Source organism: Kryptolebias marmoratus, linkage group LG11 (assembly GCF_001649575.2).
Source record: "Kryptolebias marmoratus isolate JLee-2015 linkage group LG11, ASM164957v2, whole genome shotgun sequence".
Classification (NCBI taxonomy): domain Eukaryota; kingdom Metazoa; phylum Chordata; class Actinopteri; order Cyprinodontiformes; family Rivulidae; genus Kryptolebias; species Kryptolebias marmoratus.
Window position 1 is genome coordinate 25,985,806 of NC_051440.1, and position 17,364 is coordinate 26,003,169.

General features: G+C 42.2%; 1 protein-coding gene across 1 annotated transcript in view; it reads right to left on the reverse strand.

Moving 5' to 3' along the window:
• Nucleotides 1-17,364, reverse strand: part of nrn1la (neuritin 1-like a) — a 54,938-nt gene that overhangs the window by 6,441 nt on the left and 31,133 nt on the right. The window contains exon 2 of the mRNA XM_037978468.1: nucleotides 11,068-11,218. Within this exon, the coding sequence (XP_037834396.1) occupies nucleotides 11,068-11,218 (151 nt within the window). The remainder of the gene's footprint in view (nucleotides 1-11,067; nucleotides 11,219-17,364) is intronic.

Sequence of the window (17,364 nt, forward strand, 5' to 3'; positions counted from 1 at the left end):
GAAGGATTGATGGATGGATGGATGGATGGATGGATGGATGGATGGATGGACGGATGGATGGATGGATGGATGGGCAGACGGATGGATGGATGGATGGATGGATGGATGGATGGATGGATGGATGGATGGATGGATGGATGGATGGATGCATGGATGGATGGATGGATTCAAACATGTGAACAAATTAATTTATTTTAATTTGTTTGTCTGTAACCAACACTCTCACAGAGTAATCACTGAATGTGCATCGACTGCTGATTAACCTGATTAAAGATGGCTGCCGCAGCTAATTATCCTTGGAACGCACAGAAAGGCAGTCAGTTTTACAGAAACGAAGATTAAATTTGATGTGGTAGTAGCTGAGATTCTTGTGTGAGATCGGCCGTGACGTCATTTTTTAAGATTTCACCAAAATGATTGTATCTCTGCCATCAGGTGACATGCAGTCGTTCAAAGAATGATAGGCCTCGATTTAAATTTAGGTGCACGTTTGAAAAACTTAAATGATGCTCATTGCACGGTCTGACCTTCGGGGTGAACTTGACTGACATCTGTCTTAAATGTATTCCACTCGTGAATAATCTTTCTCGCTGTGGAAACAACCTTTGACCCTTCTCAGATTAACAGATCATTGCTGATGTCTTTCCGCCCCGGCGTTGTGTCGACACATGCCTGCTTTTATAGAGGAGCTGCCCTGGTATTTAAAACCTTTGACCTGATGAAAGTTGCACTAATTTCTCTCTTTTAGCCGGTGAGGACGCAGGAACAGTGAAACATTCGCCTTTCTGCAGTGTTTGTTTGACTTCTTCATATGACAGAGTGGGTCTCTGCTCTCTGCTGCTTTCAAAGACACGGAAACACATTTATTGGTTCAAAAAGCAAATGGAGTCTTTGTTGAATCGTTGTATACATCAACAAAGCAGACGTCAGAAACCTTCGCAGACAAGGTAAATAAAAAAAATAAAAATAAACAAGTTGTGGGTGTGAGAGAGCAGACGCAAAGTCAAAGACTTTTCTCCTTTTCTTCTATCGACCTTAGAGCTCCGACTGTCTGACTGTAATTGACTGCCAATTCTTTCTGTCGTCACAAACGCGTTGGATAAACCGTCTCTGAAGGGAGATAATGGAATAAAAAATAAAAAAAAGAAGCGAGGCGGAAGGTTGTCAAAGAAATGCTCAATGTTAGAAACACAAAAGTTTGAAATGAAGTTTTTAATTAATAGCAGCGCCGCATTATGCAGGGTTTCAGCTGCATTTATTTTTTGCTCAAATCATTAAACGACTCAAGAACATAAGATGATAACTCAAAATACATACTTCAGATTGAGTTTTTTTTTCCTGGTGAGCAGGTGAATTTTTTGGCCACCTAACATCACTTAGCTCTCTGATTTCTGGTTATTTTGCAGCTCTGAATACAGAGTTTTTACCAGAAAGAGCACAAATCGTCACATTTAGTCAGTCAGTCGTAGCCGGACACAAACACAGACACAACGGACACTAAAGGCCTCAGAATCACCAAATGAATCAGGTAAATGAACCACGACGAGAGTTGAGACTTTCTGCTTTTAAAGCTGTTAATCTCCGTCAAAGAAGCAGAAAAGGTGTTCCTTCGTACGATTTTTTTAATCTGCAGCGAAAGAGAACATCTGTTTGTGTTAAAACCCGCCGCAGAGACGCAGACACGCCCACTTCCTCCTGACAGACACATCTGCTCTTTACTGTCTTTACATCACTTCTCCTGAGAAAGCACACAAACAGCAGCCTGCATCCCCCCTGATGACACTGCATGTGTGTGTGAGTGTGTGTGTTGGGTTTTATGCACCTCCGACACCAGCGGCTGCAGGAGGAGGGCAGCTGTTTACCTGGCGGGGGGAGGAGGGTCGGCAGCAGCTGGCTGTTGTCTGAAGGGTGGAGGGAAAGTGTGCAGGAGGTACCCAGAGGATGACAAAGTCAGAAAAAGAAAGTGATGGCATCTAATGCAGCAGATGTGTTGTTTTTTCTGCAGGTCTGTGTGTTTGACTGAGTGTGTGCAGGACACAGGTGATGCAGAGACAGCAGAAACACGGTGAGGACACTGACAGACAAGCAGCTGCTTTCACAGAAACAGAACCTCCTGAGAGAACGTCTGTTCTGCTGCTGACATCCGAAAATCTTCCAACTCAAAGTCTGAGCTCACTTTGTTCTGAGCTGGTGGTCTTCAGGATCATCCCGAGCTTTCACAGGCGTGGAAAACGATACGCAGCGACACGAAAAACCGTCTCGGATTCAAAGGATCCTGAGACGAACATAAAAATATGAAGATAATAAAGAACGCAAACTGGGCCGAGCTTTCAGCATCACTCTAAAAATAAATGTCTTCAAAGGCTGAAGGGTTTATTAACTGGCCTCCCAAAGATTAGAGTCATTGGAGAATTGCTTTTATCAGCACCTGAGGTTAATCATCGAAAGCAACGAGCAGCGCACAAGAGAGGAGAAGAAAAGAGAACCGGAGGGTGGAGAGGAAGGAAAGGTTTACAAGATGTTTGCTTTGGAGACAACGTTACAGCTGAGATGGTTTGGACACGTGCAGAGGGGGGACAGTGGACACGCTGGACAAAGGGAGCTGAGGATGAGCACAGAGCTTAATGTGACAGAGGAGAGGAGGAGGCAGATGATCCGCTGTGGAGACCCCAAAAAGAAAAGAAAAAGACCAAAACTAACTTCCTCTTCATTTAACAGCTTTGGATGATCCTGTCGTGGCTATAGGTCGGTAATTATCCACAACCAGGACCATTCTGACCTTTTCTGCACACCTCTGGGCCAATATTCTAAAGAATTATTCCATCAACGTAGAAAGTACGTCTTCGACAACCCTTTAGGTTTTCACAAAAGAAAGGAAATTTACTGGCATTTAAATATCAAAGAATGAAAAAAAAAAACATCCAGAAGATAAAAACGACTGAATCATCCTTCGTGGATCTTTTTTTTTTACTACATCCTGTACAGAAACCCCGCAAAGCAGCGTGATCATTCTGTCCAAGGTTTCCGTTTTAAAAAGGATGAAAACGTGTCACAACCCCTCAGCTGAACTGAAAGAGGCAGCAGAATGAAAAGAATTCAGCTATTTTTGGGAAATAGTTTGACAAAGCTTTTATTTTAACACCAACACACTTCAGCTGCGGCGGCCTTCAGCATTGTCATACTTCAAGAAGGCTTCCTTCACCTTGTTGAAAACAACAAAATTCTCTCTTTTTTACCACGCAGGCAAAACTTGATCTATATTTTGCCACAGAAGCACTGAAACTATTAAAATATAGCTTTTAAACATCTCTACGTCCAATGTTAAATGTCTTATTTATAAAGTATTCCTGTTGGGTTACAATAAGAACATTAATTAGTAATAAAAACAGCAGAAATCCCTCCTCCTGTCACCTTAAATCCATCTATAACGTGTAATAGATGCAGAATTTTTAAATGTTAAGGCTTCTTTATCTGGCAGCAGTTTCAACCTTAACTGCTGCGTCCCATCAGGGATGTGGAGCTGAAAGCAGCTTTAAACGGATGCAGGAATAAAAATGAATAAAGAACTCCGCTGTGAGAAGCAACACAGGCATGAACGGCCTTATCGAAGTCTGCAGAGAGCAGCAACATAAAGGCAAATAGAGAAAGAAAGCTCAGCCTCTTCCGATAACGTCTGGATATTTCTGCTTTTATTTCTGACCCAAGAAAACAAAAAAAACCTGTTTTTTTTTTACTTGTTTATACTTTACAGATATTTCAGCTGAAAGGTTTGAATCATGACTGCATCCAGACCTCTCTAAAGGCTCTCAGTTTTTATTTTTACAGTGTTCCTCCTCCTTTAACGTTTCCACGTTTTATCACTTTACAACCATAAACTCTGATAAACCTAACTACAACCAAACACCTTCAGTTGTGTCCATCTGGTCTAATTTAATCTCAGTTTAAATGCAGGTGTTCTGTGGTTTCAAACAGCATCATGAAGACCAAGGAACACATCAGAGAAGTCAGGGATTAAGCTGCCGAGAGGTTTAAAGTTGGGTCAGGTTATAAAACAACAGAGCTTCTGTTCAGTCCATCATCTGAAAATGGAAAGAGTAACTGCAGACATACCAGGACACGGCTGTCCGCCTGAGCTGACAGGCCGGGCGAGGACGGCGTTAATCTGAGAAGCAGCTGAGAAGAAGAGAGAAGAGAGGAGCTGCAGAGATCCACAGCTCAGGAGGGACAGTCTGTCCACAGGACAGCTGTTAGTCCACAAATCTGGCCTCAATAGAAGAGCGTCAAAATGAAAGAAAGGCAGCAAACGTGGAAGAAACTGCTCTGTGAACTCTGAACACACCGTCCCCCACTGTGAAACACGGTGGTGGCAGCATCATGCTGCGGGATGCTTTTCTTCAGCAGAGACAGGGAAGCTCATCAGAGTTGATGGAGCTAAAAACAGGATAATCCTGGAAGAGATCCAGCAGTCCTTCCACGTGGTGCGACGTCACATTATTACTGATCGAGCCGCACGATTCGGTGAATAATTCAAACCTGTGTGACCAAATACAGGACAGTAAAAAGGCTGCTTATTGTAGCTTCAGCAGCTGATTTTTGCCTTTATTAAATGTATTCATCTAATATAAAGTAGTTGCTGTTTTGCATCCGAGCCTGCTCTTTCTAATCTTCGGCAAAAGGTTCCTGTTTTATTCTACTGAGGCTGTTTTCTCACATGTTTAGCCTGAAACGTTTCCTTCTCACCTCCACAGATCCACAGCGAACGATCGCAGCTGCATAATGCCCACTGTGAACGTGAGGAATAAAAGCAGCGCTGCACTCCGGGGACAACTCTGACAATGGAGCAGCCTTGGCCTAGATGCAAATCATAGCCTCTTATTCAAAGTGCTTCTCTGTGTGAATAAAAAATTGATTGAGTGTGTGTGGATCTTTAGAGCGGAGCTACCTTCTCATTAGGTGGCTCTGATAGAAGCGCTAAAGCCATGTTCCTGGGAGATGGAGGGGAGGAAAACAAACTGGAGGGATGGGAGGAAAGTAAAGCAAGGACACGGCGTGTGTGTGTAAGATTTTTGTGCGAGAGCTCTTCTACGCCCGCGTTCGACGACTCTCACGCTAAGGTGGCAGGATTAGTAGTTTAATTGGTACCTGAAGGAATACAGGAGACTTAACAACAGTGGAGTGGTACCAGAATTGGACTGCAGGGCCATGGTGACACAGACACACACGCTTACACAAGTTGTTATTGTAAGAAAATGATCTCGAACCAGTTCTTTGCTCTCCCTTTTAATCAGGCGTCATCGTTCAGCCAAACTGCGTCCAAATTAGCGACACTAAAAAGAATTTAAACACACGCACAACATTCAGAGATAGAAATGATGCAGAGAGAAAAAAAAAGTTAATTAAAAGTTGGAAAGAGATGGGAAACAAAAGGTATGAAACATTCGCTTGCTGAAGTGTAAAATTAAAGTGTTTTGTCTGATCTGCAACTGGTACCGATGCGCCTGACTGAGCAGACGATCGCCGAACGTTTCCAACGCTTAAAGAGCAGAAATCTGCAGCGTCGGAACAAACCCCAACAGATAAATGTAGCTCACTGTGAATGGGATCATGTGTTGACTTCCTGATTACTGTGAGCAATGATTCAACATCCAAACAGCTGCTCGGGAAAATTATAGTTTGTTTTCAGTTCAGCAAAATTGGATAAAATCTCCACAACATTTAAAAATTAAATTCCTCTTTTTGAGTAAAAAAATTCAGTTTGCATTCAAGCAGACTTCATATTTTTCTGTATGTTATTTGCAATCAAACTACTTCTGCAGACTTGATGTAATTTTAGCTGTTCATATATCGAAACAGGAGAAGACTACTGTGACTTTTGTTTATACTTTTTAAAAGATTTTATTTACAACTATTTTCCTTTTATTTACTTTCGTCTTTTAGGCGACTTAACTTTCAGCCACAGTTTTAACTTCTGCTACATTAAGCTTTTCGCTAACCTTTTGCTTTATTTAGCGATAATCTTGTGTTTTGCTCCTTTTAACTTTAATAACTCAGCTTCAGCATTCACACTGCGTTTACACAGGTTCACGTCTCGGACCTCACATCTGTTAGATGAATGCATAAATGCATGAATGCATAAATGCATGAATGCATGAATGCATGAATGCATGAATGCATGAATGCATGTCGCCCGCTCATATGAGATCATATGTTGAGAAATGACAAGTTAAAGTTATTTTGGTCGAACCTTAAAACAAGCGTTATTTCAGTCGATACAGAGAGGTCTTACGTGACCAGCTAGCCCTCAGATTATGTGCTGGGGATGACTTTCAGCTACCACCACACCAAATTTTAGCTCAATATCTGCAAGACTGGCTGGGTTATAACTGATTTCATTGATTAGCTTGTGGTGGCCATCTTGAATCAGGAGTTATGCCCCTTTTACACGGGCTCTAATTCAGAAGTCTGGTTCTACTCCGCTCTACTCGGCTCGGCTTGATAAAGAATGCGTCGCGTTCACACCGGCCAGTTTGGTCGGTAGCAGAGGAACGCCTCCTTGTGTTGTTGGCCCTGTGTTGTTGCTGTTTTTTAAACTTATGGGGATTCTCCTGAGACATCAGGAAGAGAGGCGCAGTGGAAGAAATGCTCTGGATGCAGCGATTGTTGGGCGGAGTAGGACAGCTGTTATCAGCCGGAGGTTTCAGGCTTTACAGGCCTTCAGCTGGGGGACAGATGGCAGAAACGCTGCAGGGTAAGCTAACGCTGTTGTTTATATTCCTACCTTCGCTCTTTATGCTTGCATCTGGTCACACCCACGACCAATGAGTGAACAGGAGCTAAGCTTGCTCCGCCCACGAAGCAGGGCCGGCCCAGCTGGCCCTACTCTGAAGCAGGGACCAAAGAAGCAGGACCGACCTCGAAAAAATGCCAGTGGAAACGCGCACAAAGCAAGCGGAGTAGAGTGGAGCCGGTACCTTTAGAGCCCGTGTAAAAGAGGCATTAGTCAGCTGCAGCTTGTTGAGGACCCAAAGGTGGAAACATGCAGGCAGGTAGAATCCAAAGTGATCTGATGAACAAAAACAGGTCTGAACCAAAACAAAGACTGTCGGATCTGACAGAGACTGAGCAAAACTGAGCAGCTTATCGACACAGGGAGTGAGAACAGGTGGACTGAGTCAGTGATCAGAGGAAAAATAAAACTTTAAAATTTCAGGTCAAACAGGTACTAAAAACTGATGGTAACTAATAAACATAAAAATAACAAAACCACTGTGACAAACAAGGAACAAAGAAAAGCTAACAGGAAATCAAAACTCCAAGAAATCCCCAAACTGTGACAAACTCCACTCATTACTTTCTGCAAGTTTCATTACAATTAGTTCACCGGTTTGAGAGATGTTGCTAAATTAACTAAAACCTCTAAAACACCCAGGATAAAATCAGATCTCCAGACTCCAATAAAAATAATTAAAATCTCCATTCTTAATTTGTAAAATCAAGTAGAAGGGGGAAAAATGGTTCAAATTTCTGTCAAAACATCAATACGACTGATAAAACAATAAGAAGCCTGACAGATGCTTATTGTCTCGCAGTAACTCTATTAGTGCTTCCTTCAGGACTATAATGTCATGCTTTGTAGATCTTAATAAACTCGTGTCTTTCAGAAAAAGAGAATCCTCCCCAGAGTCTGTTTTTCTGAGCAACACCTCCCTGTGAATTAAACGGAGCGTGCATGAGTCACAGTTAGTGCTCGGTTTGCAAACAGCTCATTCAGAACCTAATAAGAGAAGACTTCCTGTTCAAGTTCTTTAACCTGTCAGCTTGCAGCTTCGACCTCTCCCTGCGTTCACGCTCGTTCCCATCCTAAGACCATTCCCACATTAATTTCTCCTCCCCCCCCCATCGGTTCAGAGGACTCCTCTGGAAGATGGATGACAAAGGTGTGTATAAATAGAGCGGCAAACGGAGGGCGAGGGACGAGTGATGGATGGCTACGGGATACAGGGAAGTGAATCTGGGAGAGAAAGAAAAGTGGGGAAGAGAAAAGGGAAGAATGTTTTATCAGCGTGAGGATGGAGACAACCATCTGAATCTACAACCCGAATACTGGAAAAGTTGGGACGTTGTGTTAAATGTCAATAAAAACAGAAAGTTCTATAAACCTTTATTTTATGCACAATAGAACTCATTCACTTTTTGGTCATTTTGAATTTGATGACATCTCAATAAAGTTGTTCCAGGAGCAACAAAAGTTGTAAAAGTAACAAACATCTGGAGGAGCATTTAGAGACTAATGAGGTTAATTCTCAGGAGATAAAACGAGGATTTAGAGGCTGAATCTAAAGAAGTAAAGATGGGCAGAGGTTCACCAGGCTGAGAAGAACAATTTCAGAATAAAGTTCCTCAACATGAACCTGTGAGGACTATGAATCTCCACCTACAGCTCATAAAATCATCTGTAGAAACCTCTGAGGTCAAAGGTCAAGGCTGGTTCTGGTTCTGTTCTGTAAACACAGTTCACCGTGCCGTCCACAGATGCTGCTTAAAGCTCTATCAGGCAAAGAAGAAGCCAGATGTGAACAGATGTGTCTCCTCTGGACCAAAGAGGAGAACTGTTCTGAGGTCAGCCTGCCTCTCTGATGGTATGGGGGTGCATTAGTGCCTCTGGAAAGGCTCCATCAATGCAGCAAAGACGTGTTTTTCCCCAAATAATGGTAATTTTCAGGTGTTTGAAATGTTTATTATGTTCCATCGAGGATAAAATATGGGTTATGAAATTTGAAGATCATTATGTTCTGTTTTTATTTACATTTTAAACAACATCCCATCTTTTTCAGATAGTAAAGTTCCCAGTTATCTTAGACTCTCTGCACTAACAGGGGTGGGTTTTTTTCTGTTTCTGCTTCTGGGAGAGTTTTTGTCTGTAGGAAACAGAAAAATGGACGTTTGTTTCTCCTTCTTGTTGGACCAAACCGGGACTTTAACGTTACACCACTACTGGATTCTGAACTCAAATCGCTTTGTTTTTAATATTACAGTCAACAAATTATTAATGAAGCCCAAAGAAACCAAGTGGCAATTAGTTTTAAGATCCTTTTGAATAAAAACATGTTTTTTAAAGAAAAAAAAAAAGCAGTCCGAATAATAAATAAATTAGAAACAGATTCATGAACAAAGGGACTCCTGCTGTTTTTAAGATAAATCTGATCATTTAAACTCTTTTAACACCTTTAGCTGCATTAATTCTTCAACTCTCAGTGAATAAGAGAACAAGTCATGAAGTTATATTAGTTTAATTCTTGTGATTTTTGCTTCTTTAACATCTTAAGAGCTGAAAATAAGGAGCTAAGTAAGGAATCCAGACTAAGCAGATATTCTGTATTTCTGAAGCTTTTTTAAAACGTATCTTTGGTTCCTGGATCTGTCAGTTTATTGTGTGTATTTAAGGTAAACCTGTCTTATAAGAAGCATCATTTAATCTAAGTTTGTTCTGTAAAGTCCTTAAAGCCTCTGGAAGATCGTTGAAAATCTAAAAGTAAGTTAAGTTTTTTAGATGTTGGTGCTTTTTTTCTCCTTCATGACCTTCAGTAAATGACCAAAGATTGTGTCAAACTGCTTTATGGAAAGTGTAGAATTAAGATTTTAAATTTATGCACATAAGGAAGTAAATTCTGACTGCAATGCATGAAAAATTGACCTCCTTCTGCTGCATCCTTACATCTTAAAGGAGGTAAATTAGAGGAGGTGTGAATGCATTGTGTAATGAGTTTACAGCTGATTTGTCCTCATTTATTTCAGTAATAAGAGTCTGATTTAAAACGTGCAGTAAATGCTGTCTTGCCACCCCCGCAGCTCATCTGCAGCGCCTCGCTTGCTTCTCATTCATGTATCGCCTTTGCACATAAAAATCCCCGTCGTTTTCGGGGAGAAATCTAATTGCAGCTGCGTTGAAGAGTCCGGGAGTAAAAAGATTAGAGTCTTGGATTTGTGCTTCTGTAACGCGCCTCGGCCTCCCCGTGCCCTGTTGATATCAGATAGCAGGAGCGTGGAAGCCTAAAAATGCTTATCTAACCGTTTCTCTGCCCCCAAGTGTTTCTGTCTTTGTTTTCAGAACCTGCTGTGCCAAAAGAACCGGATCCTGATTAGAACTGAAAAAAAAAAACATCAAAGCAAAAGCTGTATCTGAAAGCTTAAATTAGTCAAACTGTAGCTAAAACCTAAAACTAGCAAACTTGTAGCTGAATGCTAAAATCAACAAAACAGCAACTAACGTTAAAACCAGCAGGAGTGTAGCTAAAAGTTAAATCAAGCTGAATAGAAGCTAAAATTAGCAGTAGATTTTTTTTAAAGTTGAGAAATGTTCAATGCTGTGTAAACAAAGGGAAATAATTCAAAAAGTGTAAAAGTTACAAAACATCCTGAATGAGCTGAAAGGGTAAAACAGCTGTTCTGTCACATCTGTCACTTCCTGTGGCCCGGTCCCAATACTCACACTTCCACCCTCGTGTCCTTCAAATACGCGTTCTTTAGCCCCGCCCCCTTTGTGTACTACATCCACCCTTCAGCTAAGCTCGCATCCAGGCGGACTTTGGCGAAGTATTTACCAACAATTCATCGCTGCATGTGACGTTTTGATTATGTTTTTATTATCTTTATTGACAATGAAAGGGTTTTGAATTAAACGGCAGAAATATGGCGGTGGTGACAGAGCGAGCTGCGTCTTTAAATGTAAAGTATTGAAATAATTCTTGTTTCTCTCTGCTGTACAGGAGTGAAAACTATCAACAAGTCAGAACAAAACACATCTGAACAGCCAAATATCTCCTGTGACGGCTTTGGAAAGCAAAAATACCTAAACTGTACTTTTAAAATCGTACTGGCAGCTTCTGAAAATACCAGAACAGGGACCTGTCAGCCATGTTGGATGTCACATGGCCCAGAAGTCGATGATGTAACCCGTCCCAGTTCTGCAGGTTTTGCATGCTTGTAACCTGCGCACACGAACCCTTGGACTGAGTACACGCTTCACGAGTGTTGGGACGCGGCCCGTGTGTGATGGCGGACAATGACCTGCAGATGGAGTGGATCTCGTGCGCGTCCTCGTCTTTGTGGGCAGAGTCCGTCAGGCTGTCGCCCAGCGCCATCAGACACTGGGCGAAGCCCTTGTAGATGGTGTGACACCTTCTGGGCGAGGCTGCGGCCACGGGACATGGGCTCAACACTGCAAAACAAACAAACAAAGTCAGAGAAGACTGAGGTCAGACACGTTACTGTCCACTGGGTTCTTGTTGATATTGGTATTTTGATATTTTGCTTCAGCCGGATCTCACTGGGCAGCAACTTTTGGAGGCTAGCTGGAAACTCCAAATTACCGGGAAATTGTAAAAAAAAGAAGGTATTTTTCAGTTGCAGTCAAAAAGGAGGTTTGCTTCTGCTAAAAGCTGCAAGAAGATAAAAAGTTTGGGTTTGGGTAAAACCCTTAATGTTTCAGAAAAACATCCAGGTCACTTACAGACAGGAAACGAACAAACGAGGTGCTTCCTGTCCCCTTGAAGACAAAAGCTGCCTTAAATATGAGTTTTTAAATGAACAAGCTACTTAATGGCAGGTGTCAGGAAGTTTCACCTGATATATTTTAAGCTGACGGTTCAAACCTGCACACCCACCTGCAGGCGTCTCCTCAGTCGTTTAGTTTGTGAATAAAAAGGATCAACTTCCCACTGAAGCCCCGACAAGAGGAGGAGGAAACTCTTCCAAAGAGATGCTCAGCTGCTGCTAGACATCTTTTTGAAATAATAATTGCCTTTTTTTTCTCAAGTGCCCTTACTGCCGTTTAAAGCAGAGATGCATGAGAGAATCATCAACAAATGAGAGAATCAGAGGCATGACTGGACTTCAGATCGGATAAAATGTTACAAAATCAAAAAAAGGTTTTAACTTTTTAATCCTAATTATTGTCTTTCTTCTAAACATGAGATTTAGGAGGTGTAACGGGACGAGCCGGGATCCTGGGAACTTGACCGCCTGGCATCTCTCCTGTCACACAGATATTCTCCTGACCTTTCAACATCTGACCAATCAGAGCGCTCCGCTCTGGTCAGGCTCCGCCCACAATCACAATCAGTTCTGCAAAAGATGGAATGCATTTAACAGACAGATCTAGAAACACAGTGTCTGTTTGAGGCTTACTTTTCAGTCTGCCTCTCATTACCTTGGCAGTCAGGGAGTGACAGACACAGGTGTGTGGTTACCATGGTGACCGTAACGAGCCACTGGCAGCAGAGAGACCTGAGCAAACAGAAAACTGGATAAAACTCGGACAGTTTTACAGATAATGAGCTGAAATCTGGTGTGGTGGTAGCTGAGAGTCACCTTCAACACAAACTCTGAGAGCTTGAAGGAATGAGAAGGAAAATAAATCGTTGTTTGGATTTAAACTGTAATTTTCTGATAACTGCCTCGCAGCTCGTCCCTTCGTGCTTTTGGGATTCATCTGCTGTTAAGCTAATCTTTTGTTTAACATCTGTTGGACTTTCCTGCAGCAAATTGTGTTATTTTTGTTCCATTTAAAGTTTAATTGAATGCTGTCTGCACAGACACATTGTTACCTTGAAAACGGAGCGAGCTGAAGCTCTTCATACCTGCAGGTTTACTTGTAATTCATACAAAGTGTTTTATATAAACAGCTTTTTTTAAGCTTTTGCACAAATTTAACTGAGACTTTCAACCAGATTTGAGGCCCAAACGGTGATGATGATCTTTATCACCACTCTTTCATGTCTGTGAAGCTTTTCATGAGCAGGTATTCACCGCTGCTCATCACAGATGAAAGAGATGAATTCACAATAAAGACGGGAACGAGCAACAGATGGCAGAAGAAAGAAGCTGCCAAAACTTTTCGCCGCCGCTCCTCCGTCACAAACAAGCAGAGAGACGGAAACGATCCCTGAAAACTTTTTGTGTCACACGTCTCGGCGCTGACGTGAAGCGACAGCTGATTTTGTTTCTCCTGACACACGTCAGTCGGTCGAATGATTTATTTATCAGCCGCGTGTCTGTCCTCCAACTTCCCGCTCAAATCTCATCCTTACAGAAGGAACTGTTGAGGAAATGCTGTTTCCAGATGTTCATTTGAAGCTGGAGCTTCCTGCTGACGTCAGCTGATTTCTGTTTGACTTGATGGACGTGAATCAGTTTTACTGACACCAAACTGTCAGACAGCAACGTTTATACCCAATCTAATACAAAACAACCAAAGGTTCAGCATTTCCAGAATGAATGCATATCGCCCGCCGCCTTATGCAAAGAATGAACAGAGTTGGAGCTGTTTTGATGAAACCATTAAAAAAAAAAAGACATTATGCTTGAGGCCATGTGATACTGTGATACTCACACAATCTGACTCTCAGCTACTACCACACCAAATTTTAGCTCAGTGTCTGTAAAACTGACTGAGTTAGAACCGTTTTTATGTTTCATAAGGTCGCTTAGCTGTGGCAGCCATTTTGAATGGGTTTGACTCCAAATGTCAGTCAGTTGTAGACGAACGTCCAGTGATCACTTTCTGAGAGTTCATTAAAATCCATCCAGTGGTTTGTGAGATATTTTGCTAACAGACAGACGGGGTCGAACCTTCAGACTTCTCGCTGCAAGGCGACAGCTCTAACCACTGCTCCACCATGCCGCCCCTGATTCCATCAACATGCAAAATAAACCGTCACGACTCAGAAACTCTTAAACATCATTGACTGATGTTCAGAGGATCCAACTTTGGTTTGAAATAAAGAAAAGTGAGCAAACGGAAACAAAACAAGGTTTGTTTTTGTCTGTAGGGTTAAAAAATAACACTGACACACTCTGGTTTCACAGAGGGAAGATGGCCGCCTTCCTGCCCGTGAAGCACGACAGCGTGGAGCGATCAGAGACTCCGCCTCCACGGTTAACGACGAGCATCTCGTTCTTCGTTCTCGTGGATGTTTTTTTTCTCCTCAGTAAAAGTTTTCACACAGTGTCTGTTTGAGGCTTACTTTTCAGTCTGCCTTGGCAGTCAGGGAGTGACAGACGCAGGTGTGCGGTTACCACGGTGACCACTGGCAGCAGCTTTCAGACATGAAAACGAAGGCATCCTTTGTTTCGGCTCCCTTCAGCATTTCTGAAGAAATTTTAAATTATTATTGTCTTTTAGATAAACATCAATGTGGATTATTTCTGTTAAAAAAACGTCACGTTGGCACGTTTTCAAAGCGCCGACAACCTTGTACACACAGAGCTGAGTCTGTTTTATCGAGTAAATGCAAATCAGCATCAGGGGTGATCCCATCGAGCGCTGATTAGAATTTCTGCACTCGTGTGGAGGAGATCCTCTTCAGGAAAGTGTTGCATGATTGGCTCCACGCGTCGCCGCTCGGGCCGAGATGAGCTCTGCGAGTGCAGCTGGGAAATCAAAGCGGACGGGAAACATCTGCTCAGCTGGCAGGAAGTGGCCGGATCGGATCTGTCTGCAGAAGCTTTGGCACCTCAGACGGACGTCAGCAGGGACTTTACGCTTCATGATGCTTCGCAGCAGGAAGCATCATTTCTGTGACCGGTGGGCGCCGGGCTGCAGGTTGGAATTTAAATCATGGAATCCAGGTTGCAAACCGTAAACCTCATGTTTAAAAGGTACGAACTAAAATCTGAAAAAGGTTGGCATGAACTGCATGAATCGGTGCAATCTGCAGGTATGCACGCAATGAAAACAAAGCACTTTTATCTGCATACTTTAAAGCAGCGGTTCCCAAACGTTTCAGCTTCCGACCCATAAAATAACAGTGACAAAGGTGTGTGACCCCATCTGTTGGCTGTTTAAACATCCAAAAATGCTAATGACCCTATTAAAGACAACACAAACAGTCCTAACATCCATTATGCTACTTTTTAAATCGTTTTGTAACAATTATGGTGCAAACACAGCTTAAAAACTAAGTTTTTTATTGTAAATGGATATCTGGAGATTATCTAACCCCCACACTGGGGTCCTCACCCCAACTTTGGGAATCTTTAGACAACTAATCTGAGCGTAAATACGCAGCAGAACATCAAAACAAACGGCTCCTCAGTGGACGTCACTATTTACACACTTTAGGTGTTTTTGACACTAGAACTACATCTTAAAGTTTTGGAACATTTCTGCTTTTTGACAGCAATACTCCGAATGATCTGGATGTTTTTATCCGCTCTTCTATTTATCTTTTAAACAATTTATCACCTCTGTTATTATCACTGAAAGCTGAAAGCAGCTGATTCCATTTTTGTTTGTTTGTTTGTTTATTTGTCTGCCTTTCAGGTAAATATCTGATCAAACCATAAACAGGTTTTAGTGAAACTCTCAGAAAGTCCTCACTGACTGTTTGTCTGCGACTCGTTACCTTTTGGAGCAGGGGTGGGAAATCCTGGTCCTCAGGGCCTCCATCCTGCAGGTTTTCCTTGTTCCTCTGCTCCAACACACCTGATCTGAATCAATGGGTGATTAACAGGCTTCTGCAGAACATGAAGAGGTGATTTAACCATGAATCAGGTGTGTTGGAGCAGAGAAACAAGGAAAACATGCAGGATGGTGGCCCTGAGGACCAGGTTTTGGAGACAAACTCATTCAAGATGGCCGCCACAAACAAACCTCAGTGAATTTGACAGATTTGGTGTGGTTGTGTGGTAGTAGCTGAGAGTCATTGACAACATGTAGTCCAAGCACTAACAGAGATCAGGTTCCTCATGACGTTAACTTGGAGGTTTGACTGAAATGGCTGCAACTTTCATTTCTCAACCTAAGATGATCTTCGTCTGAACATTTGGCGGCGAGCGATACGCCGTCACACAACTTAAGTGCAGTTTAAGTTTATTAAAACAAACTTTTTCTGCTGCCTGATGCATGACCTCTTGTCCCGAAAAGCGAATTCTGTAACATCTTCATCCCGTTTGGAAGGACGGACGAGCAGGTTAAAAAATAAATAAATCATTGAATGAGTTTGAATCATAACCGAGTCTGAATTTAAAAATAAAAAAAGTCTGAGCCTGTGGAGAATTATTAAAAATCTTTCAAGGCTTCCCCATTAGTCAGGAGGAAGAAGCTGCCAAGGCTGGAGCAGATCTGCGCTCAGCGGCCTGAATCTGAATGGACCTTTTAAAAACTGAAACATGTCTCGACTTTGATGGAAAAGAGACAAAATTATTCTTTCTTCTTTCAGAAATTACTTAGAAAAATCAACTAAAAGTGCCACTATGGAGGAAGTCCAATTGAAAATGTTTACTAGATGAATAATCCCACGTGCAAGAGACACTTCAGCACAGAAAGAAACAGTCAGATCGATAATGTGACAGCTGATCAAATGCCTCCACACCTTTTCTGATTAATATTTAATATCAGAACCGAGCCGCAGTCACAGAGAGATGCAGACACCAAATGAAATTTCCGCCGACTCGTTTATGGGAGAAAAATGTAGAAAAGCATTTTTTCTGACGGAGTTGATGAATGGCTCTGATAAACAGTGTTCATTTGGCAGAAGAGATGCTAACTGCACTCAGCAGTTTGGAGCATCGACGTGACAAATGTTAAAAGACGAGGGCGACGCCGGCCAATATACTTTTTGAAACTGTCAAAACAAATCAGACGAGAGGACCGTCGGTGTCCGTGTGTCGATACTTCATCTCTGCTCAAACAAAAGGTTCCTGCAACAGATATTAGCTTCATTCTGTCATTGTCTGCGGGGTTTAGTGCTGCAGTTTATTCTGTCATAAACGGCTGTCTGTCTGTTAGCAAAATATCTCATGAACCACTGGATGGATTTTAATGAAACTCTCAGAAAGTCATCATTGGATGAACAGCTGATTAACTTTTGGAATCAACTGGATTCAAAATGGCTACCACAGCTAATTAACAAGAATTAAAACAACTGTGACTCAGTCATTTCTACAGGTATTGAGCTACGGTTTTGTCAGTAGCTGAGAGTCATCCTCAACGCCGACACAACTTTTATTTGCCAGCTGATCTCCAAGAGTCACAGCAAAGTGAGGTTGTGGATTTGTTTGACCAAAGCAGCTGGAACTCCATCCCTCCTGAGCGCTTTAACTTTCCCTCAGTTTAGTGTTGGTTTGCTGCTAAAAGGTAAACTCTAATCAGACCCTCCAGGATTTCGCAATGTTGCGATCGCAACTATTAATGCAAAATCAAGCAAACCCCGCAAAATCGCAACTTTTTGCAACTTTGTCCAAAATGCTGCAACTTTCCCGCAACTTTAACCCAATATTTATTGTTTCTAAAGTGATTCGCCACCGTTTCTGCGGTCTAGTCTTTTCTTTGTGGGTTTGTGTAGCGTGGAATACAAAATAACC